This window comes from Liolophura sinensis, chromosome 8 (assembly GCF_032854445.1).
Source record: "Liolophura sinensis isolate JHLJ2023 chromosome 8, CUHK_Ljap_v2, whole genome shotgun sequence".
Classification (NCBI taxonomy): domain Eukaryota; kingdom Metazoa; phylum Mollusca; class Polyplacophora; order Chitonida; family Chitonidae; genus Liolophura; species Liolophura sinensis.
In genome coordinates, this window is record NC_088302.1 from 50,351,778 (window position 1) to 50,379,571 (window position 27,794).

A 27,794-nucleotide genomic window follows, 5' to 3' on the forward strand; every position below is an offset into this window, starting at 1 on the left:
CTTAAAACAAGGACATCGGCCACAATTAAGTATGAGGATGTAACTTTCTTTATACATTCCTCAACACTAATGACCAGTTCTTAAGTGTTCAGCTTATGTACTAAACCACTAATTAACTTCAATTATGTCTTTTCCTGTGTCATGTCCAGTACAAGAATGAGTTGGTTTTTCTTTTGATGAAAAGGAGATATAGTGAGATGTGGAGATCTTAAAATGCTAATGAAGTTTGAGCATGTACATATATACTCAAGAACAGATTAAAAGTTATCTACTAGCGATGGCAGCAGGGCCGGCATTCTAAAATTTGCATTTAATAAACTAGGTTTATTAATTCATGTATCAGTCTGACTTGTATTTAATAGTGCGATTTTGTGCTCTTCATGCTCCTCCGGAGTGCCGATCATTGCCAGGTGCCTGACAAACCGTAGGACTTAAATCTGCAGCCTAAATAGCGTGACTTTGATTGGAACACGAGTCAATGGTTTAATATAATGAACCAAATCTGCTGAAGAACAACCAAATATAGGCTTTCCTGACATCTGTTAATAATGAGTTACGCAGGTGAACTTGTGCAACAAGCTGCACCTGGATATGGTCATCATAACATGGCCCATGTTTTTTAATGCATGTCTTCAATCGTTTGTTCTGTCTCGCTTAGTAATGGATCAGACATCATGAAATGGCTGAAATCGAATTTAATAGGGTATTTCACAAATTGTTTCTTATTGTTGTTAATACAGTTTTTAGAATGACAGGTCATTGTGCAGCTTGTTTTTGCATGTTGGAGTTGGAACTCCATCTCTTCTTGACAAATGGTCAAAATAAGCAATTTTTTTTTTTACATATTCACAAAATTCAGGTAGTTGTCGACATGTGGTGAAGATTTTAAGGCCTCTGTGGCCTCTCTGGGGGTCAAAACAGTCGTTTTTTTATTTTTTTATATATTTACAAAATTCAGGTAGTTGTCTTCATATGGTGAAGGGGGCCTCCATGGCTCAGTTGGTTAGTGCGCTAGCACAGCATAATGACCCAGTAGTCTCTCACCAATGCAGTCGCTGTGAGTGCATCCAGCTCATGCTGGCTCCCTCTCCGGCCATAAGTGGGAAGGTTGTGGGTTTCCCCGGACTCTCCCTGGTTTCCTCCCACCAAAATGCTGGCTGCCGTCGTATAAGTGAAATATTCTTGAGAATGGCGTAAAACACCAATCAAATAAATAAATAAATCATATGGTGAAGATATTATGCTGATAAAGTGAAAAGTGAAAGCTGTGTGTCCTCATATGATTTATTTATTTATTTGATTGGTGTACTCAAGAATATTTCACTTATACGATGGCGACCAGCATTATGGTGGGTGGAAACCGGGCAGAGCCCGGGGGAAACCCATGACCATCCGCAGGTTGCTGACAGACCTTCCCACGTACGGCCGGAGAGGAAGCCAGCATGAGCTGGACTTGAACTCACAGCGACCACATTGGTGAGAGACTCCTGGGTCATTGCGCTGCACTAGCGTGCTAACCAACTAAGCCATGGAGGCCCCCATCCTCATATGAAGGAAGATACACATGTGTATGGTATATAAACCCATTCACTGAAACTGTACTGTGAAGAAAAAAGTGAGAAAAGTACACTGGACAGAAGAAACAAAACAGTATTGTGATAAAAGCTTAATGAATAGACCTGTGTTCTTTAGAATTTGGAGTAAGCTGTGCCAAGTCATTAATGTTTCCACTTAGGCTAATCAGTTCTCTGTCGAGGGATTAACCTAAAAGCCAGGTACACTGGCTACAGTCATTTTATTTGAATTGCTCGTTTCCCTTCAGAGACAATAATTTCCAACTGAGGGCTTAGGCATAATTGGATAAGAAAAGAAAAATGTAGCTTTACCACAGACAGAGGAATAAATACTAAAGATTATCTGGAATTCTGAATGTAAACAAAAAGGTGTCCTGTCTTTTAACAAAGAGTATTATGCATTTGTATAGCATATAAAGCCATACCATCAGTTCTGGGTGTAAACAAAAGGTATCCTGCCTTTTTACTAAGAGTATTACACATTTTATCCATGAATTCAGACCTTTTTATGTCTCTGGACAGGAAGTGTCCTGCAAGCTATCACCATCTGACACCGGCTGCATTGCTCTATAAAAGGTGAGAAACTGAACACAAATTTTATACAACATCATGGAGGTGATCAAGACCAGTCGGGTTGGTGACAAACTGTGCTATATAGGCTACATGTATAAAAAGCCACCAAGTCCAACAGAATAAGATGGGAATTCACAGGCAGAAAGACTTTTCCATGTAGGGGTGCTGTCACCACCACTTTAGACAAAGATGCCATAAGAGAAACTACTCCCCACTCATATGGTAGGAACTTGTTTTGCCATGGTGTAGAGTAGTGAAAGAAAAATACGTGAGCAGTCAAAGACAACCAGAGAGAGCACTTCCCACATTGTGTCAAGTGCGGATGAAGATGCTCCAGAGCCACAATACTTGTTCTCAGCCTGTTGTTACAAACAATAAAACATCTATTTATCATAAATAAGCATTCCGTTTATTTTGTCTACTGCCCTTTTTTCATATAAGACCTATGTTGTACCGACTGATTGTCTTATAAAGTGTTGCCTTAACTGAACTGAACGCCACACATGGAAAAAACTACTCCAAATTTTTGCCAAAAAATTTACAAAATTCCAGTTTGCAAATTTTTTAAACGTTTTAATGATCAAGATCCACTCTGACTATGGATAATTGAGGAGGGACCACAGAAAATTTTTATTCACATATAGGGAGGGGAAAATGTCGGGTTGGGTGGGTGGTATGTCCGGAGGGGGAAATATTACGGGGGTTGTGGGGGGGATAATACTTGTATAGGGGAGTCGTGTAGGCTTACCACATTCTGGGAAGACAAGCTTGGTGTAATATACATGTATGTAAAAGCTGTGCTTATCTCCCTTGTATGACTGCTCTTTAACTTTGGACTAATGTTGGAAGGGTCAAGTGGGCCAAGCTCGTGACGTAAACTTGAAAGTAAACATGAACTGTCCCAGTACTGATAGCTTATTGTGCAGCATGACCGTTTATGGTAAGGTATACATGCTCTGCGAAATAGCATAATGCTTTATACAGCGAACTTTGCACGGTGACAAACTTACCCACGGACCAAGCAGTACAGACTTCGTAATCGCAGAAAGGCGGTGTCAGCATCGTTTGGTTTGTGTTTTTCTGGCATTTTGCACCAGTTCGTCTTTATACGTCGTGTATTAAGGTCAGGGTTTTCGTGTCAGCCTTGCTACGAGTCTGAGTGTCATAATGGAGACTGCTTTAGTCGAAAGGAATGCAAAAAATGTAGTAGACTTCGGCGAGTTGCCTGATATTGTATGGGTAGAGATAATGAAGTTACTTACGCTGGAAGATCGGTACCACCTGTCCGTTTGTTGTCGCGCTCTCTACGATGCCTTCAACCACCCATCCCTATGGCATACTGTCAACATATCGCTTTTAGGAACTTCTAAATATTCCAATTTTAACAAAGGCAAGGTGGAAGTTCCTCACAAGTACTACGAACTTGTTAAAAAGTTTGCCCACTGCTTCCAAGATCTCACTCTGAAAATATGCGGCGACTTGCATAGACTGTCCGAAGATTGGTTAGACATTTTGATGAATCTAGAGTCAAGTGGCTGCTATCATTTGGAAAGACTGACACTGGATGTGGGGCAAACCAAATCTAAGGTAGGCAGAATAGATGCCCCTCCAGACACTGGTGGTATTTATGCTCTTCTGGGGTTTGTCCGCAGTGCTACAAAGCTCAAGAGTTTAGTCATACAAGCGTGGCCCCTGCACCAGAACTTGAATTGTGACAAGGACATTGTCACTGTTATCCTGGAAAATGCAACCTTCCGAAACCACTTAGAAATGCTGAGCTTGTATTGGCCTAAGAAAACTGACTGGGTGACGAAAAATGGGACTGTCCCCACAGTAAAGAAAACAGTTGAGCTAGTGAATCATCTTCATGCTGTGCAACACCTTAGTCTGCGGTCAGATATGTTACATGAAGATGTGATCAATAGCCTGGCTAAAAAAGACCATGCCCCAATGAAACGCCTGGAAGTGTTGGTCATCTATTGCGAGCATAGTAATCTGGCCATACCGGAGATCCCTTCTGCTAGCTGGATTGCACTTAAACAGCAGTCACCTAAGCTTCAGGTCAGGTGCTCTGTGATGACCCGCACCCCAGCCATAGAACTGGCTGCCATGTTGAAGCCAGAAGTTCCTTTGGTAGCCATTGAATTTCTCAAGCATTCAAGCTGTGACAGTGAAGTTGTTCTTAGCCTGGCAGCTAAGTATAGCCAGACTTTGAGGACATTCATGAACTTTATAGACTCCACATCGGGAGAGGCCTCTGTCTCAGATAATGTTCTGCTGGCCTTAGTTGAGAGGTGCCAATGTTTGAAGTACTTGGTCTACCATAATTCCGTCCACTTCCTAACAGTACAGAGACTGTCAAAAATGCGCAGGAAGGACTGGGAACAGTTTGAGTTCAAAGAGAAGGCGATTGTAACACAGGATTTGCTCAGTGAAGAAGAGGAAGAAGAAAATAATGATTTGGTGATTCTACAGAGAGAGCCTGGAATGTATGTAATGAGAGACTTCAGAAGGTTTCATGAGGATCAGGATATTCGCCAGTCAAGGCTGAAGGCAACAATCACAACTGTGTGTGAAAACGTGGGGTATAACTGGCTTCCCCTCTGATCATAATGAGAGGATGATTCCTTTAACTATAACAAAGTAAAATAGGCTTTATAATGGCAAACTATAAACATCATCAGTAGGAATTTTCCTTTTGGTTTGGAGGTAAGCTGAATTTATAAAATTTTATTTTCAGTTATGTCAAAAGATTTGCTCTAATTATTATATGAAAATGCATTTGTTATGTTTGGTGTATATTATGAAGACAGTAGTAAATTTGGTAGTTTTTCAAGTTTTTGTTTTAAAATCTACTAAAGATTGGTAATATTTATGTGTGTTTCCAAGCAGTTTGCCCCAGAATATCTCTCAAAAATCCTGCTAAGTTTCATAACAGTGTTGGCTAACATTATCTGATTTAACCTTTGAAGTAGAGGGCATTTTAATCAGAATTATTTATAGTAATACTTGCAGGTAACTGTCAAAGTGTGAAAAATCTCTGTTCACATGTGGGGGCAATTTGTCGTATTGACTCACACTAGTTCATTCATCTAGTTGAGGGAATATTGGACAAACCCTACTTCATAAAGTGATTGAGTGAGTGCTTGAGGTTTAATGTTGTACTTTACAATTTTTCAGTCATATGACGACGAAGGAATCCTCAGAGTGCATGTAATGCACCTCCTTGTTGCAGGACGTATTTCCATTGCTCTTTTATCTAGTCCTGCTTCACTGAGACACCTTATCGAAGGCAAGTAAGCCGCCCCGCCCGAGCCATTATACTGATACGGGTCAACCAGTTGTCGCACTATCCCCTTCATGCTAAATGCCAAGCGAGGAAGTTGCAACCATACCTAAGGTCTTAGATGTGACTCTACCCTGGATCTACCGCTCCTGAAGCGGACGCTCTACCAACTGTGCTATCGGGGCTAGTCATAATATGTGATCACTGAATGATGTCAGATTTAGCAAGTGCTATGTCCATGTTTGCTGCAGGTATATATTATAATCATCAGAGATAAACTGTGTGTGAGTAGGAAAAGAACATTGAGGAATAGTGCTCAGGACAAATTTAATGCAAATGATAATTACAGTAAACAGTTATCCTCTATTTTTATTACCATTTTTTAAATAAATTTATATATTGTAATTTTTATTAAAGTAGAAAAGCATAGTGTATATGTATGCCATTTACAGCTTTGTGTGTTAACTGTGATGTTATTGAATACAACTTGTATCAGAACTGACTTATCTTTCCATTTCACTACAGTTCTGCATGAGGCAACTCCAAAATGGTTATTGTTACTGTTAGTGAGCAGCTGCCGGTACCTCTTCCCATGTTATATGACTTTGTTGTATCTTTCTCAGTGATGCTTGTCTCATGTGTACAACCTTCTTTGCCTGGCATTGCTCTCGCCAAAGCCCAATGACCCATGGCCAGTGAGAGTCAAATACAGCTCTTGATATGTGTAGTTCTGCTTTGGTTTATGTAAGGGTTATCGCCTGAGCCTGAGGTTATACACGTGGGAAGTGGTTACATAATAGACCAAGGTCATATAAACGGAGGTCAATCACCTCAAGTGAATGGCAATAACCTACTTACATGAAGACGCTGACGCTTATGTATTGTCCAGTTTCGAGAAACTTTGGGCTTGCATTGGCATCAGAAATAATCTCGATTTCTAGGTAGTTCATTTTTATCAGATATGGACAGTAATGATGCATGTAAGGCGACACCAAATTCCAAACCTTCACGTAATCTACATAAATTGGCACTATTCATGTTGACTCGAAGTCTAGGAGAAAATATGGTCTTCAAAGCTATCAGTGTACATCGGACCCGATAAAAGTGAAATTATGAATAAGATATCTGGATTTCACTCTATCTTTGGGCCTATTTTACAACAACTAACCCATTAAAATGACCCTCAAAGCACATGTGACATACACAGCAAACATAATCAAAACTATAAAATTATCAAATCATGAGAAATTCTATCTTATTTTCTTGTAAAACGATGGCATTAGGTAGAATATAGATAACTTTTTAAAATTTTCCGTCTATCGACTCAGATTAATACACAATACAAGCTCTTTGTATCCCTAGAGGAAAGTTTTTGACTTTTCTGGAAAAATTATTGTCCAATTAATTACTTTTGATGTCAATGAAATGTTTTAAGCTCAGTGATGTTTTCCAGATACGTCAAATGTAGTGAGACTGTTTTTTGTAATAATTCATACGTCAGAAAAGAAATCTGCACGCTTGCCATTGCTGTTTCTTAGCACATATCGCCACAATATGAGGCCATGGTAGACTGCATGTTCGAGAAACAAGAAAAGTGATGACATGTCGCTCATAATCCACTCTCGTATAGCTAAAAATGCATTTGTTTAAAATGTATAAAAGAATACCAGCAGCATTGTGGTGAGCATAACTGCTGAGTGGAATCTTCATGGGTGTTGATGACTGGTAAGTTTTTACCATGACAAACACAAAAGTGGACAGATGTGTCCACCAAAAATGAAAACTCTGTGCATAAAACAGTTGGAGTTATGGCCTGGGCATGAAATCATATTTATTTATATTGTAAGGAAACTGGCTACCTGGTTACCATGACAACTGCGGATATGGACAAATGCGAGTCGTGACACATCATCATCTGTGTATTTAGATGTATCCACCAAAAATCGTCCTGTGTGCATGAAGATATCCACTACAAATTAAAACTCTATGCAGAAAACACTTGGAGTTGTAGCCCGGACATAAAATCAAAATCATTTCTATTTATATAATATATACAAGACAGATGGCTATGTGGTTACCATGACAACTGCAGAAATTAACAAATGAGTCGTGACGTAACATCATCTGCGTATCCACCAAACATTAAAATTCTCCATGGAAAACAATTGGAGATACAACCTGACACAAATACAGGCGGACAAAATCGCAGTAACACAATACACTCAGCCTAATGGCAGGGAGTATAAGGATAGGTACGCTGTACTCACAATATTTCTCATCTAGAATGGGGGCCAGCACTATGGTGTGAGGAAACAGGGCAGACCCTGGGTGAAAACCACAACCATCCACAGGTAGCTGTCAGACCTGACCACACCCAGCTGGAGAGGAAGCCAGCATGAACTGGACTTGAACTCAGAGCTACCATATTAGTGAGGGGCTTCTGGGTCATTGTACTGTGCTACCAGGCTAACCACCAGGCCCTGGAGGCTTCCGAGGCCCTGATATGCTATTTTGACTATTTGTGGGATACTTTATCGATGCATTGTTTTTTCTTTACTCCAGCACTCCCTTTAAATGTACACAAAGTTGAATGTTCAAATCCAGCTCACTGCATGCAACTATTCATGCACAATATATCCAGATTTGTCAGGTGCCAAGTACAGGGAGGTGGTTTCCTTTGGGGCAAACCCTTCAACCTTTTGTTCAAAATCTGTCCACAGATTCATGGATAGAGGAAACTTGATATATCATGCAGTGTGTTACACACTTCCTACAATGTTTTGTACGTTACGTGAAGAACTTGAAACAAACACCAAAGAGAACAGTGAAATTGGATACAATTGCTATTGATAATGAAATACTAATCTTTCAGCCATAATTTGGAAAAACAAGTGAAAAAAAAGCAAGCCAAATGCATTGGTTTTTTTTAAAAATTCTGTAAAAATTTTATTTCTCTTTAAATATCACCTCCATCACAGGTCAATCGACCAATGAGTGTACAGATCCACTCATAGTGGAAATATTTACTGATGAAGGTTGCCTTAGCAACCATGATAATTTACACTAGGTTTTTTATGAATATCACTACGAAAGTCATTTAACGTATAACAGTGTAATATGCGTTTGGTGATATGTGTGTACTGTACATGATGATACGGGATTATTTACAGTGTTAACATGAAAGGGATGACCCACAGTGCATCGATACTGCATTACCCAGGTTTAATACTCCCACAAAGGCAATCCTAGAGCCACTTTAATTAAACTTTGTGCAGAAATTCACTCATATTTATAATATATTTATTTACATAGCTGAGTTTCTGTAGGAAGTTTTATCAAGGTGCTATTTACTATTGTGACCGTTGTTTTACTTCACTGACCATATTTTACCTTTAGTTATACACGGTGCACAGACGAATGCACATGTAAACACTCACTCACTTACAATTCACCATGTCGTTTAATATTGGTCTGCAAAGTCTACTTCTGTGGTAAAGAGACTGGGATTCTATACAAAAGCATGGAGCAGACTGTAAACCTCTCAACACAGAAGTAATATAATAGTTTGACATATCCTGGTTGGCTTTTGAAGTAAAACATGTAATAAAAATAATATTGTAAATTTGTGTTACTGGATACTATAATAATTCAGATCCTTAAAAAAGTAACTTAAAAAAAAAAACAACCCCAAAAAACATGAATATTGCTTGTGAAACAAGAGAACATTTAACATGATTTTGTTCATTACCTATATGAGGCGTTTGAAACATTAAAAGGTAGAATGCTAATATTGTTTTATCAAAAGACATGGGATAAAAAAACGAAAAATGTCAAATTCTACATGATACAGAAACTTTATAACAATGATTTTGTTCCACCAAAAATACTGATAGATGATTGACAAACTGGTACATTGCCATTTACAAAAAACATACATTGTAAAAGTCTAAATGTCAAATGAATGAAAAGTTGGCAGCTATATCAAAAAAAAAAAAAAAAAAAAAAAAAAAAGACCTAAACTATCATCCTCAAAGTCTTTTTTAAAAAATTTTAAAAACTAATATTTTTAAAAGAATGTTACATGTATTGCATATCTATACTTATTTCAACAACCTATACCCTTAACAGAGAGCAAAACGGCCAACATGCAAAGAGAAAAGTTTACAGTTTGGCTTTATGAAAAATAACAGTAAAGTAGCTCTTCAACATTTTGGCCATGGGGAAAAAAAAAACTTGCAATGCGGGTGCTACTGTAACATTTTATTATAACAACACTGTTTATGTAAAATGTCTATATCCTCAACTCCTGCTCTGATTCCGAAGCACTGACAGTCATTCCTGTGGGTCGATGTGAGTAGCCCTTTTCGTGTGGAGTTGTGGGCCCTGAACTTCCACGATGTGAGCTTCCACTGCCCATAGGGGGTGTGACATATGACGATGGACTTCCTGTTGCTAGGGGCGATAGCGAGGGCGTGAAGGACGGAGTTAAGGCAGGGGAGGTAAAGCTAGACTCGTGACTAATGGGAGAACGGGGCAGGCTGGATGTGACAGCACTGCTGCGGGAGTGTACAGTCTTACCACTGCTTGGTGAGGAATGCGCTGAGCTCCCCATCAGCTGTTGGGAAAGCGATTTGGGCGGAGCTCCTGTAATGATTGGTGGAGGGATCATCCGCACAGGAGGGTTCAGCTGAGTTGCTACCTGTCGCTGCGGAACTTGATGAACAGGTTGTTTCTTAGGTTGCACCGAGTCGTCTTTGAGCCGAGCGATCTCGGCAAAGACATCTGCCAGCGGCTGGTACTGTGGACCCCAGTCCAGGAGGTAGTCCCAGTTATAGGAGCCGCTGTACTCCTCCTCACTGTTTATAACACTGGACAAAGAGCCAGCGTGTTGAGGGTCGCTGTCACAGAACCCATGGTCTTTACTTTGCTCTATCATAGCCAGCTCATCGTCTGTCTCTATATCAGTCATTTTCTCATAATTAACACTGCCAAAGTCCATGCCATCGCCTTCTCCACCCCCTTCATCGGAAAAATGATGCATGCTCTCCACAGACTTGGCGATGGTATGAGGTTTGGTCTTGACCTTGATTCGCGACGTGTCAATGCCAAGTCTGGCCAAGTATTCCTGGTGATTCTGTATGGATGGCTCAGAAACATTGTCATCTGCCTGTATGCCGGAGTCGGGCATGATGGCGCCGCGGTTTGGAGAGGTCTGCAGGACATTGTTGGAATTGATCATCCGGATTTCCTCATCTTCGTCCTCTCCGTCTTCCACAGACCCGTGCCCGCTGGACGCTGAGTGCTGCGAGTGGTCAGACATGTCCGATGTTGTCGTATGCCCCAGGTGAATGTTGTTGTTGATGTTGTAGCGGTGAATGTCACTGTAAGGGGGAGGATGCCCATTCTGGGGCAGTGACCGAGGAGGGACAATCTCTGTGGGTTCAAACATACCCTCGCTAGGTGGGGATTGTTTCGTATAATGCCTCCTAAGTAAGATAAATGCGATAACGACAATAAGAACGATGACCACTATAGCAAACACAATCACAAGAACCAGTGTTGTTCCGTTCAATCCTCCGGATTGTGATTGTGCGACATAAACGCAGCCTTCACATGTCCTGTCCACTGTCACATTGACCAGGACCTCACTGGTCAGCTGACCTGAACTAGCCACCACATCCAGCATCACCTGATCCACCTTCAGTGCTCTCTTACTACGATGATGCAGCTGCGTGCTTGTGTCACGCTTCCGTCGCTCGACATCCTCGTGAAATGTCCTCCTGACGTAAATCTCACCTGACGATCTGTTCACAGCAAAGTACTCGTCCTTATTCCTCAGATAATACACAACCCTACTATGGATGCCCATGTCGCGGTCAACTGCATGAACAGCACCGATCTTATATCCGGTCTTAGCACTGCCTGGGACTGAGAATTTGTACATCGGCTCGTCAAATACAGGTGAAAATTCGTCCACACTCTCTACCAGAACTATGACCGGTACAGTTGTTCCCCGGCCAGCGCGGTCACTAGCGCTCACCTGAAATGCATATTTAGTATGCTCCTCATAGTCAAACACCTCAGTGGTCGTGACGTAGCCAGTGACAGGGTCAATCTCAAAGCCAGTAGTATCCCCACTGATACTGTACACTACCTGTCCATAATAGCCTCCATCCTGGTCAAAGGCATATGCCTGAAATACGATCTTCCCTGCTGGCTGACTCTCGGGGACAGACACCAGGTACCTGAGCACAGGAAACACAGGTGGGAACTCATCAATGTCCGTCACGTTGACAATGACAGTTGTGAATGCAGAGAGACGTGGCTCACCTTCCGGGCAGCGCTGACAGTCAGACGCCTGGATGATCAGTTTGTGGAGGGAGTCTTTCTCATAATCTAGGTGACTATTAGAGGCTACTTTTATCGCACCTGTGTTCTTGTTGATGGAGAACACCTTGTCATCATCACCTGACGAGATGTCATATGTGACCCGCCCGTTGTCCTCAATGTCATCATCACGGGCACTGACTGTGACGAAAACGACGTTGGATGGGTAGCTTTCGTTCAGCTGAATGTAATACTGACTCTGCTCAAACACAGGGGCCCGATCATTCACATCTTTGATGGTGATCTTCACAGTTGTCGTGCTGTTTTTTGGTGGAGTGCCGCGGTCTTTTGCCATGATCTCCAGACTGTACTTCCCTTTGATCTCTCGATCAAGCTCCGAGTTCAGCCTCACCTGGCCAGTTTGACGGTTGATGACAAATGCTGCACCTGTGTTCCCACGGACGATCTTATAGTCAATGTTGTGATTACGACGGGAACTGTCAGCGTCTGTGGCACTAACCTTGATGACAGGTGTTCCTCTAGGTTCATCCTCACGCAGTAGAGCACTGAAATCAAATGACACAGGTCATCAGATGCATTACCGAGCGCAGGTAACGTGTAAACCACACCATGAGGGGATACTGACTATACATTTATGAACCATTGTTTCTGAGTTCTTTACATGTACTTCCACATGTACTTCTTGTCACTTCACACATACATACTTTCATGTACTGTAATTATTCAACCTTTCTCGCATGTTTCCAAGATGTTTATTCAAGCATATTCTGCGGGCATTATTCTGTGTAGGCTGATAAAATTATACTTTTTATTAACTCCAGAAATTGGCCAATCCACCAATGTAGTTTTGTTTCCAAATCACATAAAATAAGTGCATGATATGAAAGTTCATAATACGAAAGCTTGCACGTTCACATGAACAACAACTAAGAAGGACATTCAATATGTGTCAAGTTCCAAAAAATGAATATTATCTTCACCGACTCATTCAGTGCCCTAGGTGATTGATGATCAGAGGCAGATGCTCCAAACTACAGCGGGTTCACGTATGAGGACGAATAAGCTTTGTACTGTGTTCAAAGTCAGAAATTTAGTATTGACAGGAATGCCCCTGAAGATTCCATCATTTTTCGAAGGCTCCAGTAAATCTGCAAAGTCTTCAATATCTCTGAACAGGTTTCACATTTATGCAAATATTTTGTAACAGACCACAACATTCATGCATACTTCAAAATTCAATGAAAGAAATTTTCATAGGAAGCTATGGTCAAAGCACTGGACTTACGAGTAATTTGTTTTCACGAACTGTGGCTCGTAGTTGTTGACATCTGTTACTTGAATCCGAATGGCAACGACTGAAGCTCGTGGAGGCTGGCCACCGTCCGTTGCCTTGACAACCAGTTGTACCACAGGCTGAGCTGAACTGTAGGCTATAGTCTTGTTGGTATAAATGGTACCTGGAGAACAAAGAACACAAACAGTGATAACCCAAATATTCTTAATATCAAAAACAGTTCTTTCAAAAACATCAGGTGATATTTTACATTTCATCAGAACTTGCAAAGGTCCAGGGCATCAGTTCACTAATGAGTCTTCAGCAATAAAAACAGTCAAACAGTCACATGTCATAAGGACTGAAACTTACATCCTTTAATTAAATAGAGGGAGGAGGGAGCTGGTGAGTTTTCAGGTTAAAAAACAAGTAGTTAATCATTAAAGAACGAACAGTTAATCTGCTATTTTCACAACTGGTATTGGTCAGGGTACATGGCAGATAAACTGAGTGAAAGGTGTTCTGCCAATGTTAAGGCTGCTCGTTTCTACCCAGCACTCACCTGTCTTTGGCTTGATATAGAATCCATCAACAGGTGCTATGTCCATACTATAAGTGATATCAGCATTGGCTCCCGAATCTGCATCTGTGGCGTTCACTGTGAATACTACCTGATTAGAACCTGTCATCTCAGGTACGGTTACCTGTGTAGGACACAAACAACATCCCTGAACATCTCACAGGTTGTAAGAACTGCAAGCCTTACGTAGCACACAGAGGATACTGCACAGTGAAGGTTGAATACCATAAATATTTTAGAGCGAGAGCTGGAAATGATATGAGTTTAATGAAACTTCACTTTTCCTGACAGCAATTCATTGAAAAAAACAATGTGTCTACACATAGGTTCTGCTCTGAAAAATGCATGTATTTTAATATCAATGCACATGAAGTACATGTACATTCAAATTTGTCTTTCCCATGGTGATATAAACTAGTTTTACCTGATAACTCTGCTGGGTGAACTCTGGGGCATTGTCATTCTCATCTGTTACATCAATAACCACTGTGGTAACATCCTCGTGTAGACTGTCCCAGGCCTACACAATAGACAAAATAAATGTTGTTTTCAACATTACGTCCAGAAAGCCCTCATGAGCTTTTCACTCTTTATAATCGGGCAGATACACAGCGCGAGTTTCAGACCATGACTATATATCAATGAGTCGCACTTGTGTTTACATACTAAGCACCTGTCCTGATTAAAAAAACGTAAGTGTAAATTCACAATAGCAACCAGTAATAAGCTTAAGGCACCAACAGATACACAAAACGATTCCTAGAGCTGCTTTGCCACAGCTGTAAAAGTGATGACACCTAAAACCATCTTTCATCGTAGTTCTCAAGTTTATCTTCTCACAGAGATAGCAGTTCAGAAATGAATCAGATGACTTTAGTTAATCACATCAAAGATCCTTGCCATGTCAACACTCACCCTGACTTTCAACTCGTATCTCTGCACCTTTTCAAAATCCAGTTTTTTGGCCAGGGTGATCTTGCCACTATAACGATCTATACTGAATGTGTCCCCGGGGTTACCCCCAGGCAGGAAGTAGTAAGTAAGTGTGGGGTTCAGATCCTGGTCACTGGCAAACAGAGTCTCTATAAGGGAGCCAACCTCCAGGCCTGAAAACAACAGCCACAATGTTATCCGAAATACCACACACAGTCTCTTGGCATTATTGCTTCATTTCACTAAGGATTATTAATAAATCCAATATTGTTACAAAATCACATGCCATTGGGAGACAAAACTATAAAAGAGCCCTACATCTGACTAGATTTTGTATCAGCAATACTTAGCATAATCCTTAACAAATTCGGAAAAGAAAAAGAATAACTTTTCAAATTTTATTTTTATAACTTCCTCTAACATTGAAAAAAGCTTATGCTCCCATAGCACTACATCTGATACACTTATCCAGTGACTGTTTATCTGGCTAGTTACCCACCTTCAGCAACAGTGATGGGTGGGACTGGGGGCAGGTACGGTGTGTTATCATTGACGTCCACCACAGATATCTTCAGGGTGCAGGTTGAGGAGAGGCTGGGGGAGCCATGGTCGACAGCCTCTATTTCCAGTCTGTACCAGGGGTGAACCTCACGGTCCAGGATGATGTTCGTCTTCACAATGCCGCTGTAAGCAGGCTCTATGCTGAAGGCGTTGTCTGTGTTACCACCAATAATGTTGTACCGGATATGGGCATTGCTACCTTGATCAGCATCTATAGCTGTGACCTGTATCAAAATGCAGGTGTGTCAGACGAAACATGTATAAACAGCTTTATTTCATTACAGTAACAAAAATAAATGGTCCTATTCTTTCAAGAGGTAGGAAATTTCCTGAGGTGTGGTACAAGGAGAAATGTCTATATGTCCTTGAAAAGACTTGTACAAATTACAAAGATACTGTAAACTTACTTGTAAAAACACCTTTATTTCTGGCTAATGTTGGCATTCCCATAACATATTCAGGAATATAATTTTCAAGTTTTATATCTAATGGTCAACAATACTGGATCTAATGTTTAATAACAAACTGTGATCAGACAGAAAACGCACCTGGGTGACATAAGTACCCCGTGGGTGGCCCTCCCACACTGATGAGGTATAACGATCCTGCCCAAAGGCTGGGGCGTTGTCATTAGAATCCCTCAGATTCACCCAGACCGTAGCATAACCGTAAGCACCATTGGCAGAGGCCACAACGATCAGTCTTACACGAGGATTGCTCTCAAAGTCAAGGTTTGAAGCCTCTCCCACAGTTATTACTCCTGAAATCAGACAAATATTACAGGTATGTCAGTCTGCAAAATCTCCCTGTGCCTAGTGATGTACAAATAAACCTCAAACAATCATAACATTTGACATCTGACCCCAGGATCATGAAGTGATCTTAGTCTTTAAGTCTAACATTCAAAAGAATTTTTTAAGCGGCAGAAGTTGTGACTTATCTGAGGAATTTGAATTTAGTATGAGTTTTTTTTTTTATAGTTCCATGGCAAAACTGGCAAATTCAAATCTTAATTTAGGCAAAATACCACACATTATGTTTTGTGATCCAAGAGCTTAATACTGTAAGCTCTTACTTTACTAAAATAAGAAATTACAACAAGATAGCAGCCTGGAATATTTGTCATTGGATATGTTCAGCCAGTTATACATTTTCCATCACTACCACAACATCAGTAATCCCATGGAATTAACCTGTCCCGCATCTGGACTGGGCTAATGATTTGACAGTTTAATCCACAACACCTACCAGATTTACTGTTGATGTTAAAAGTGCTCTCTTCATTGCCGTTAGCGAAGCTGTATGTGATGGTTCCACTTCCAGTGGTCAGTCGAGCCTGGACAGTGGTCAATACAGTCCCTCTTCTGGAGCTCTCTGACAGGTTAACATCATAGGTCAGGTTTGAAAAGCGCAGAGTTGATAACCCAGCAGTATTACCTACAGTGATCTCCAAAACCCCTGCAAAAACCGAAATCGAAAGTGATATCATTAGTATAGCATTTAGGCACAGTGAGTTCTGGCAACTGCTGGTGTTGCCCTGAATGTGAATGTGGCTTTCTTCCAGCTTGTCAGAAGTCTAAGTTGTTGTTTGAACAACACTTTCTTTAGCAATGTAAGGCCATTTGCCAGCTTGCTGTGTATTAGTTAAGATAGTGTACCTGAACAGCGGATATTTGGAGAGCTGCCTTGCTAGCTACATGTTGTTAAATAGGTGTGCTCAGATGAGACAGCTTACCTGTAGAGCTGAGCTTTGGAGAACCATTGTCTTTGGCCAACACTTGCAAGTTATGGTAGCCAAGAGCCTCAGAGTCAAGCATTCGCTTGGTACGGACAATCCCTGAGCTTGCTTCAATGGAGAAGTAGCGAAGAGACTGGCTGGCAGAGTCAGGGATGAAGCTGTAGGACACCTGACCGTTGGCACCCTCATCTTTGTCCTCAGCTGATAGGGTCATGATATACTGGTTCGGTTGATGATCCTGGGAGATGGTGCTCTGATACGGCACTGTCTGGAAAACGGGAGGGTTGTCGTTGATGTCAGACACCTTGATGTTGACAAGCGCAACGCCGTAACGTGGACCATCCAAACCTCCATCTGTAGCGTTTACCTGGAACCTGTACTCACTCTTCTTCTCACGATCAAATGTTCTGAAATGAGAATTTTACACATAAATCATGAGAAAAATGTAATAAAATCTTGAAATCTGTGACACTTATGTAAACCATTTGTTACAACTCCAGTAGTTAACAAGCAGAAGAACGTAATGTAAGGGCACGCTTTTCTATAAACAAATCTGATGTTATAAGATTTTGTGTCACCTTGCACTCAGACATCACAATAAGTAAAAAGGCAAGGTTTAACAGATAGGAGGCCCAGGTTAAAAGCAAGAAACTGACGTACAGAATGATCGGCTCACATGAGTAAGTCTGCTTAGTAAGAAATATCTAGGAAATGTGGAGAATCTTCTCAACAAGGGAAGGCAGGAAACCCCAACATAAATGTAGTTTGTAAGTACAATCGGTGTTATATTTACAACCAATAACTTCACCTACTATTCTGGTCACTACCAGCATGGCAGGGGTCCTAACAAGTGATTAGGTTTATTGGAAAGATTGCAGTTTGATGACCTCTTACCCAGTTGTGGTAATCCTGCCATTAACACTGTCGATGCGGAACAGCCCCTCAGTGTCATTGCCGAGTGAGTAGCTGACGTTCCCATTGACTCCCTCATCTGAATCCAAGGCTGTGACCTGTAAAACCATCTTGCCCATGGCCACGTTCTCTGGTATAGTGGCAGTGTAGTTGGGGTTGTTGAAAATGGGATTGTTGTCATTCTGGTCACTGACCCTGATGACCATGAGGCACTGACCAGATTTTGCTGGGGTTGCACCATCCAGAGCCTGGATGGTCAAATTGTACAGGCTGACCGCTTCTCTATCAAGTCCATCGCAGGAAAGTTCCCCAGATTGATGACTGATACTGAACTTTTGGTTCAAATCTCCAGCTGCATAATAAACCAATCATTATTTAAAGTAAACATAAAGCCAACCACTAAAGCTCAATTAATTAATAAAGTAATATTCCAGAAATATTTTTAAAATTCTACACTGCTTATCAACAAAACAAATAACAAACAATCATCATTCCCTTGCCACTCATTTGGTGATGTTATTTTGCCATATGAAAGCTATCAGAGTGATGTCACAAAACCTAAGAGCTCTCCCGTACCATCGGCATTAAACAATGTGACATTCAGAAAATACGAACAAAATGCCTGATAACCAATCAAAGAGTATCAGCTCTGTTCTGTGTTCAAAGGGCTGATGCTTCTTGTAGTTTGGCGATCGGACAGGACGATGTTCGTGGACACAAGGGTCATGTTTTAGCTGTCCTGCTCGTCCTCATCTGGCAAGGATGTAAGCATTTGGCCTAGCTTGCTGTACTTGTCAGGGAATTTACCGAACATACCAGGACCTTCTGATGGATAACATGTGTTATCACATTTTTGTAATAAATTTGACTCTGCTAAGGAAAAATAATGTAAAGTCACAATATTTTTCTTCAAGTAATGACTCTCCCGATCCAGTTTTCTTGCCAGCTCACTCTGAAAAGTTACTGCAGTCTCCTGCCCTCCTAAGCATTGTGACACAGGTAACTATTCTCAGTTCCCTGCTCATAAATGTGTGGTTCAAAATGCATCAGTTTAACTAACCGCAAAACCCAAATTTTTGCATCGATATCTATCTATCCACAATACGAAACCACACTGACAGTCGAGAGCTAATAAGTTTTTTGACGTGACAGCCAATTATCATGTGATGTGATCATGTGATCTAGTGATTGGCCAAGTTCATAAGGGCTTCTACAGCATGGCTACTTTGACTGGATTGTTTGTCAGTGCCATATCCCCAGTACTGAACTTCATCTTCTCGGCTTTCAAAACTTAATGGAATTTTTTACATATTTTTCTGTGATAACTCTGTCCTATATCATTTTTTCTATGTATATTTAGTGGCAGACTTTATGCTCGCTTTAATTCTTTAAGTCTTAAACCACCAGGCTATTACAAAGAAATTATTACAATGCTGCTAGTTCCCAATTTACGTGGTATTTTGCGAAATTACCACACTTTTTGTAATATGCTTATTACCTTTACAAAACAGTTCCTCTTAAACAGGGTACCTTAATTCCTCAACCTACTTGCATATGAAACTTACAATGCAATTTATGCACATTTTTAAGTTTATTTTGGGGGCAACAGCATTGGTTGGATTAGCCAATTTCAGGGCTTCAGAAAAGGCTTAATTTTACCAGTCTGTACAAAATAATGTTTTAGTAATATGCTTGAATAAACACCTTGCACACATGCGAAAAGGTTGAAGAATTACAGTATGTGTACATCATAATTCCTGTATCATGTACAAGGTGACCCCTCTCAGATTTTTGCTGGAAAATGTCACTGCGTTTCAGACTTTAATTCATATCAACATTTCACAAAGAATCAAGTTTTTTTTTAAGTTGTTAGCTTACAAAAAAGGTACTTCAAGTTCCAGCTTAATGGCTATGTCAATATTTTTACATCAATTCTTATACTTACACAAAATACTGTAAGTTATCTCCCCATTTTTTCCTGCGTCTGCATCAGTGGCCACCAATGTGTGTATGACAGACATTCCAGCATTCTCTGGGACATTGAGGTAAATGGTTGGGATCTGGAAGACAGGCTCGTGGTCGTTGATATCAGTGACATTGACGATGACCGTGGCAGTGTCGTAATGAGCAGGGTAGCCTCCATCACGAACATACACTGCGAACAACAAAAGAAGTCAGGATCTATGTTATCTTCCTGGCATGTAAATGACCTGTATGTTAACTTTGCGTTGATTACTATACTGAATGGGTAATGACAAGACTGATTCTCTCTGTCCAGCCCCCCAGTGCTCTTGATCCCACCCTCCCTGGATAAACCTACCCTGAGCTACACGCATACCCTCATGTATCAAGCAGGTTAAATTAGATGTATGTTACCTGTACCATGGGCAGACCTTACCTGTGATGACATAAGATGACTGATTCTCTCTGTCCAGCCCCCCAGTGCTCTTAATCACACCCGTCCTTCCATCCACAGTAAACTTGTCCTCGGCTATACCATGGGGTATCAGGTACGTTAGATTGCCATTTTCACCTGGAGTAATGGGGCACAACATACATGTACTTCAGACAAATAAGTTCTGAGAAAGAAAATTATAAAGATGTGTGTAAATGGCACATGTCGTTGCAACTATTCAAAACTGTATGTGATTAAAAAATGTCCTTGTTTCTTGGTTTTAAATTATTGATAATTCACAGCTACAAAAGCACAATAGCTTAATAATCATCATTATTCTCAATAAAAATATATCAGTGCCAAAACAGCTCCTAGAACTGGTTGTCCCTATAAACATAAACAGGAGTGTATAGGTCCAACATTCTAAAATGAGGCTACTGTTCAGTATGTTAGATTCCTCCTGGTTCTTGCCTGGTTCCTCCCACCATAAAGTGTAAAATACCAATCAAATAAACAAATCCTGTAATACTGCTGACAGAGCACCTGTTATCTTGACTAATTACCTTCATCCAAATCTCCAGCTCTCACAGTGGTCACCACTACAGGCCCAGAGTTCTCTGCCACCGAAGCCCGGTACAAAAGCTTTTCAAAATGTGGAGCATTGTCATTGACATCGACCACATTGATGGTGACCCGCTTGTGAGTGGTTCGTCTAGGGGTGCCGTAGTCAAAGGCACTAATGTTGAGGTAGTATACAGACTGTGTCTCCCTGTCCAGAGGGTATGCAATCTCCAGCAGGCCTAAACATGGCAAAGTAGACATAGTTAACAGACATACTTGGCAAATCTATTAAAATATGGCAAAACAGACAGACTTAGTTAATAACCATATTGAGCAAATCTAAATATCGCAAAGCAGTCAGACTTAGTTTTAAACATACATTAGTAGAGTTCTGCAGACTAAAAAAAAGCTTCCCTGCTGGAGAAAAATAGGCAGATAAGGCAGCAAAATAATTTTATAAATTCCCATCTCACCCTCTTTCACTGGATACAGAGTATTAAATTTTGCTGTGCTTTTTAATCCAGAAATGCCTTAATTTTTATCACTCCTTAATAATGCTGGTGTTTTACACTTTTACGTATTGTTAATGAATATTTCCCCAAAATATGATCAGGTATAGATGATGTACTCTAGAAAACCACACACATGATAAACCTTTCAACATAAAGTCACAGAAGGTGCAGATGGAGTTTGAATTGAACAGGTGATCTGATTGCTCAATGGCCTTATTCAAGAAACACTCTCATATTTCTCAGCTTACTACGACTCTTCTACAGATATTGTTTTTACCTGAGTCATGGTTAAGGCTGAATCTTTCCTCCTCGTTGCCCGTCACGATCATGTAACCCACGCGATTGTTACCACTGCTATTCGTGTTAGAGTCTGCGTCATTCGCCACGATGAGCATGATGGGAAATCCCACAGGCTCATCCTCAAAAACATGACGCTCGTACTGGTCTGCTCTGTGCTCAAACCTGGGCCTGTTGTCGTTGGCATCTGTGATGAAGATGACCACAGTGACTGTCGTCTCATAGCGCTCCTGAGGGTTGCTGGCCTTGTCCTGGGCTCGGACTACTAGGGATACCACCTAGGATCAGAACAGAGTCAGGATTATTAGCTGCACAGCATTCATCTGTATTTATCAAGGGTAACTCAGTCAATATATCATGAAATTGTTCTTCCCCAAGGCCTTCCCGTTTGCATCAGCTGAGTCATATTAAAAACAAAGTAATTAATACACACATGTACACTATATAGGCAAAAGAAAACACGAAATTTTGTCAAACATCATACTTTTTATCATAAGGTTGACCTAAACATTCAATTTGCCTGATTACACGAGTTCTATTGACTGTATAAAGGTCAAAAGGTCAGAAAGCGTTTTGAGGGCTTTTTTAGAATGTACATGTACAATGATATCCTACTGGAAAAATGTAATTATCAGCAACAAAGATAATACTTTATAACCTATATTTGCTTAAGATATTTGCTGTCCTATACAGCCTTGCTGATGTTAAACGAACCCCTCACCTGGACTTCCTCGTGATCCAGTACAACTTCCGTGCTGAGTATGCCACTCTTCATGTGTACCCTGAAGAATGGGCCAGGTGGGGACTGACTGACGATGCTATACTCCACCTGACCATTCACACCTGAATCTGGGTCCGTAGCGATGAACTTGTACACATAGGAGTCAATCAACAAGTTCTCACGTACCTGAGTAAAGGGAGACACAGACACGTTAAAATCATAAACAAGGTGGTTACTAAGACACAAAATCACAGCCCGGGCATCCCAACAGCAGAAAAAAAACATATCCAATGTACTACTATTTCTTTTTTGAAAACCTGAAATCTGATTACCAATTTTGCATTTTTCCCATATTTCTGCACTGTATGTCTTTATTTAACCATACATGAATATTTAGGTGCATAATTTAGGGCCATTAATTTTTTGGTTTTGCTTTAATTTCATCATTACTTCTATAATCATCATTGTGGGAAATAGGGTTAAAAGAGAGAACTTCTTTAGATGATTGTGTATTGATCTATGAGAAATGAAGAAGTTAATGATATACCTGTAGTACAACAGGGTCAATGTCAAAAGCTGGCGAGTTGTCATTAACATCCTGTACGTTGATGATGACCTTAACGGTACTGCTCTTGGGATTGAGGACATTGTTATCCACAGCTTTGATCCCCAGGGAATGTGAAGAAGATTCCTCATAGTCGATCTCACGTACTGTGAAAATCTCACCCGTCGTGATGTTGACATCAAAGGCACTAAACACGTTCCCTCCTGAGATGTAATACGAGATACGGCCATTTTCCCCCGAATCTCGATCTGAAGCAATCACTTTCCCAACAATGGATCCCAGTGGCGAGTTCTCAACAACACTGAACGTGACGTTATGGCTGGTAAAGATGGGTGCCTCATCATTATCGTCGCGCACCTCTACCTGCACCAGCAGAGGTGAGACCATTGGAGGTTTGCCGTTGTCGCTGGCCATCACATGCAAGGTAAAGCTGTTCCTCGTTTCGTAATCAAGTACCTCCTCTGTTCTGATCCAACCTGTCTTCGGATGAATTGTGAAGTACTTCAGTGCTGAGATGTCACCTTCTGAAACCAACAGAAATTATTTTAAAACACTGTAAAAGCTTAAAATACCTGTTATCCACACACTTTTTCGTAACCTTTGAGAGGAACACTGAACTACATTTACTATTTAAAAAACAAATATCAACCTCAAGACAAGTAAATCTAGAATGAATTACATAAGGGAAGTTATCAGAATTCCTTAAATATTACACAAAGGCTATTTCAGGACATGATAGCCTACCAGAGAAATAAGCTTACTAACTGTAAATAACCAAATACATTTAAGTGACATAGTATTACTTATTTTATTATTATGGCATTCCAGAAAGAACATAACTCACCCCCAATCACTAGTGCAGAAGTTTACCAGCTTTACCCTATCACCCTGTTCTACTAACATTATAACAAATCTGTACATTGACCAACACTGCTGATTAAACGCTGCAGATCCTAATTAAGACATTATCACGCAGAAATCATTGGCTATAGGAAGGCACATCTATCACAGCCTAATCTAATCACTAATGAACCTGACGAATCAATCTGACCAGTTATCCCTGTAATTACAGAGTAATCCCCCTTTGGTATGAATGAGCTGCCTCACACCCCTAGGCTAGGATAAGTGCTATGTATGTGTTTACTAATCCAGTATCTATAAAAGCTGCTTACGTGGGGCTAAGTAGTACGTCACGGTTCCATTCTCCCCAGAATCCGGATCCAGTGCCACGATTTGAGTGACGGCAGTGCCTTTAGGCTGATTCTCATCCACAGTTTCGACATACGGCCCAGAACGCTCAAACACAGGGGCATTGTCATTGACATCCTGAACTATCACCTTCACCACACAGTTAGCTCCCCTTGGTGGCTCTCCTCTGTCTGTAACTTGCACTATGAATTCAGCTTCTTGTAAGCTTTCTCTGTCCAGTTTTTTCTTTGTCAAAATTTCACCTGTATAATGGTTGATCTCAAAGTGGGGCTGGTTAGTTGCTAGAGAGTATTGGAGGTCTGCCATTTCCCCGCTGTCTCTGTCATTGGCCGAGACATAGCCCACTGTAGTGCCAGATGTTTGGTTCTCCAGAATATAGAAGGTGTAGGAAGGTTCCGTAAATACAGGTGAGTTGTCGTTGGCATCCAACACTTCAATACGAACATTCGTGGTCACGGACCTAGATGGATTTCCATTGTCCATGGCAATGATCTTTAACATGTACAAGCTTTTCATCTCTCGATCAAGAGGTTCTCTGATATATAAATGACCGTCCACTGGGAAGATGCCAAATTTGGGAGACTGGACAGCTGGGTCCAAACGGTAAGTTATTTGAGCATTATTTCCAGAGTCTTTGTCCGTGGCATTCATTTGAGCAAACTGGGTGTTAATGCGGACATTTTCTGACACAGTGAAATTGTAGGTTGGCTTGTCAAATTCGGGAGTATTATCGTTCACATCTAACACAGTGACCTGAAAGTCAATGCTAGAGTCACGTGACGGTGTTCCCTGATCATACGCATTTACAACAAGGTTAAACTCCTTCTTGGCCTCAAAATCCAGCTTCTTAGCCAGAGTTATCTCCCCTGACACAGGATTAATGTTAAAGAAATTCCCTGGATTGGCAGTGAGCTTGTAGCGCACAGTTCCATTAGGACCACTGTCTTTATCCACAGCATGGACCACATACACTGTGGAGGGTACAGATGCATCCTCCTTGACTGGAATTTCCAGCTGAGGTACCCCAAACTCCGGTGTGTTGTCGTTGATATCTTTGATGGTCACATTTACCTGTGTAAAACAAGAGACAAAACACATTAATTCTTCAGGAGTTTTTGAAATATACTTTGAACCATCCACAGGTATTTCTTAAAGCATAACACAGCTTTAGAAAAAGCTTAATACTTTCTGTTTTAGAGATAATTTTATTCCACAGTACTGAGTTTCTTTCATCTACTGATGAATGTTCTTTTCATCCATAAATCTTTTCAATCAATAAACATTCAAAGTTTGCAAATCCTTTATATCATATCCACAACTAATACTCTCATTAACAAATAGATTTCCCAGATGGTTTAAGTTCCAGAAAATGCTGGAAATGTCACAAATGTCACCTGTACTTACCTGGGCAGTTCCAAATACAGGTGGTGTTCCCACGTTAGCCTGGATGTTGAGCAGTAACGACGGGTAACTGTCGTGGTCCAGGGGGCGGTTAGTTGATAGGATACCTGATGTCTCATCAATACGGAAAAAGTTTTGTGGATCACCTGCAGCTATGGAGTACTTCATCCCACTGGATCCTATCAAAATGCCAACATGGGTAAAAGCTATAAAACACATACACCTAGTACTGGAGCATAACGTTTCATATTTTAAATCGAATTACATCAAGTTCCTGCTATGCTGATAACAAAATATATAATCAGCTCAATCTTTAGTTTGGCTCAACTTTAAATTAAAAACTGAACAGTTTTCATAACGTGCTCTGCAATTCAAAGGCAAGACTCAAAATATCAATTCAAACTATCCAACAGCTTTGTTTCATTACACACACACTGTTTTCTTAAGACCTTTCTTATCAACACCTATTTTCTACCTTAATTTCCAACCTTTCAGATGTCACATAACATTTCCAGATACTGTTTCGCTACCCTAAAGTTACGTTGCTTACCTGTACTGGCACGAGAGGCTTGGACAGTACCAATGCTGCGGCCCGAGGGAGCATCTTCCTCCACGGCAAAGTTGTACGTGGTCATGTCAAACTCCGGGGGCTGGTAGTTGGCTCCCGTCACACTTACGGTCACTGTGGCAGAGGTCGGAGCAGTCAGACCCAGGGCGTCTGAGGCGCTAACCCCCAGCTGAATCACTCGCTCTCCACGACCCAGAGTGCGGTTAAGGGAGATAACACCTACATCAAACACGGAGGCAAATCATACTAAGTTTTAGAAAATATACTAAAACTTATATTAAATTATATATGTAGAACAACTTCATGATATTGTTAGGAGTCTTTATCCTGATTTTTTAATAACATGCAGACACCATCAACAAATGGCAAACTTCCTTGTATTGAACATGTATACAAATAATATAGGTGTTTATTATCAATTATCTAAGAAAGCGAAGCCCTTTATATAAATAATCCTTCTGAAAATATACTCCAATAATTTGACCAAGTAAAATGTGTCCTTAGTTTAACAAACTATGACCTGTCAACTTTACTGCACGGTGTACACCTAACTTAGTGATGAACACCAGCCAATTCTACATCATCTGTATGCTTCATAAGTTAACAGCCCAGACATCAGCAAAGTTCACAACTGCTCTTATACGTGTAATTGAATGAACATTTTCACGTATCCCTGAATATTTATTAAACATAGTGCCTCAGGTGTAACATTGCCTCAGAATCTGACACATTAGAGCTTTGTTAAAATAGCGCAATGAAGTTTTGACATGCCTAGTACTGCGACAAACTATGTATGACTATAGGGCACAAATTAAACAATTATAAAAAGGATATATAAGTATAAAAAAAAGACCCAAAAAGGCAATTCTTTAAATAAAAAGTTATAAATCACATTATCAGATTACCTATAACTTGGGAGAATTCTATCTAGGGGCATGTTTCTGCAACTGCATGAATCAAATATCTCTGGAAATGTACAGAATCTGCCCCCTCCAAAAAGCAAACACTTCGATCACACTGTGCTTTTCCCCCATGTAACTGCTGGGCTGATGATTTGCCACTCTGTGTGTACATGTTGTGGCCAGGCTTACCTGTGCTGGGCTGGATGACAAAGCCCTCTGTGTTCTGGGCGGTCAGTCTGTAGGTGATTTTCCCAAATGACCCAGAGTCTGGGTCCGAGGCCTGGACTGTGATGATTGGGATGTTCACTGGGGTATTCTCATTAACATTCACACTATAAATAGCCGGGTAGAAGACAGGTCGGTTGTCATTCACATCTGTTACCTGAATCTTAACCATTGCTTTCGTGTTCAGCCCACCTGTTGGCAAACCACACAAAAATTCAGCCATGATTATACATCTGATTAACTTCTGCCTACATTTACATAGTTCCTCTCAAAAGAAGAACACAATGATGTAAAATTATACTCAAAGAATAGCAAAGAGTCAAAATATTCAATTCCAATAAAATAGAGTAATTTTCACTTTAGTAAAAAACAGAGGAAAAAACAAATGCTGTTAATAATCAGCTGTATAAGTTGGTTGTTCTGTCATTCAGTGAAATTTCTCATATCCTATCTCTTAACATTAGGCCCAGAAGCTATTGTGAATTTGCACTGGTTTCTTTCCGTTTATTTATTTATTTGATTTGTGTTTCACGGTGTACTCAAGAATATTCCACTTATATGACGACGGCCAGCATTTTAGAGGGAGGAAACTGAATAGAGCCCTGGGCAAACCCACGACCATCCGCAGGTTGCTGGCAGACGTTCCCACGTACGGCCAGC

The 27,794-nt window shown here is 40.6% G+C and overlaps 2 protein-coding genes across 3 annotated transcripts in view; one reads left to right on the forward strand and one right to left on the reverse strand.

Annotated features, from left to right (window-relative positions):
- The first annotated feature begins 3,026 nt into the window (after nt 1-3,026).
- Nucleotides 3,027-5,870, forward strand: LOC135472657 (F-box/LRR-repeat protein 21-like). Its single transcript, XM_064752261.1, has one exon. The coding sequence runs from the start codon at nt 3,315-3,317 to the stop codon at nt 4,752-4,754; it is 1,440 nt and encodes a 479-aa protein (XP_064608331.1). The 5' UTR covers nt 3,027-3,314; the 3' UTR covers nt 4,755-5,870.
- A 3,588-nt stretch (nt 5,871-9,458) lies between these two features.
- LOC135472511 (protein dachsous-like) overlaps nt 9,459-27,794 on the reverse strand; it is an 83,983-nt gene continuing 65,647 nt past the window's right edge. The window contains exons 4-23 of one of the 2 annotated variants that reach the window (XM_064752039.1): nt 27,099-27,326; nt 25,990-26,226; nt 25,443-25,618; nt 24,002-25,109; nt 22,812-23,350; nt 22,265-22,450; nt 21,524-21,821; nt 20,737-20,973; nt 20,177-20,311; nt 19,724-19,933; nt 17,761-18,130; nt 16,864-17,273; nt 16,377-16,586; nt 15,677-15,888; nt 15,067-15,352; nt 14,550-14,740; nt 14,059-14,154; nt 13,617-13,758; nt 13,067-13,238; nt 9,459-12,326 (exon numbers count right to left, since the gene is read on the reverse strand). In XM_064752039.1, the coding sequence (XP_064608109.1) occupies nt 9,725-12,326; nt 13,067-13,238; nt 13,617-13,758; nt 14,059-14,154; nt 14,550-14,740; nt 15,067-15,352; nt 15,677-15,888; nt 16,377-16,586; nt 16,864-17,273; nt 17,761-18,130; nt 19,724-19,933; nt 20,177-20,311; nt 20,737-20,973; nt 21,524-21,821; nt 22,265-22,450; nt 22,812-23,350; nt 24,002-25,109; nt 25,443-25,618; nt 25,990-26,226; nt 27,099-27,326 (8,045 nt within the window). In that variant the 3' untranslated portion in view covers nt 9,459-9,724. Of the gene's footprint in view, nt 12,327-13,066; nt 13,239-13,616; nt 13,759-14,058; nt 14,155-14,549; nt 14,741-15,066; nt 15,353-15,676; nt 15,889-16,376; nt 16,587-16,863; nt 17,274-17,760; nt 18,131-19,723; nt 19,934-20,176; nt 20,312-20,736; nt 20,974-21,523; nt 21,822-22,264; nt 22,451-22,811; nt 23,354-24,001; nt 25,110-25,442; nt 25,619-25,989; nt 26,227-27,098; nt 27,327-27,794 lie in introns of both variants that reach the window. The other variant, XM_064752037.1, reaches the window with a different exon arrangement.

Bases quoted from the DNA above. Each gene is read 5' to 3' on its own strand.
- LOC135472657 (XM_064752261.1), top strand. From the start codon at position 3,315: ATGGAGACTGCTTTAGTCGAAAGGAATGCAAAAAATGTAGTAGACTTC.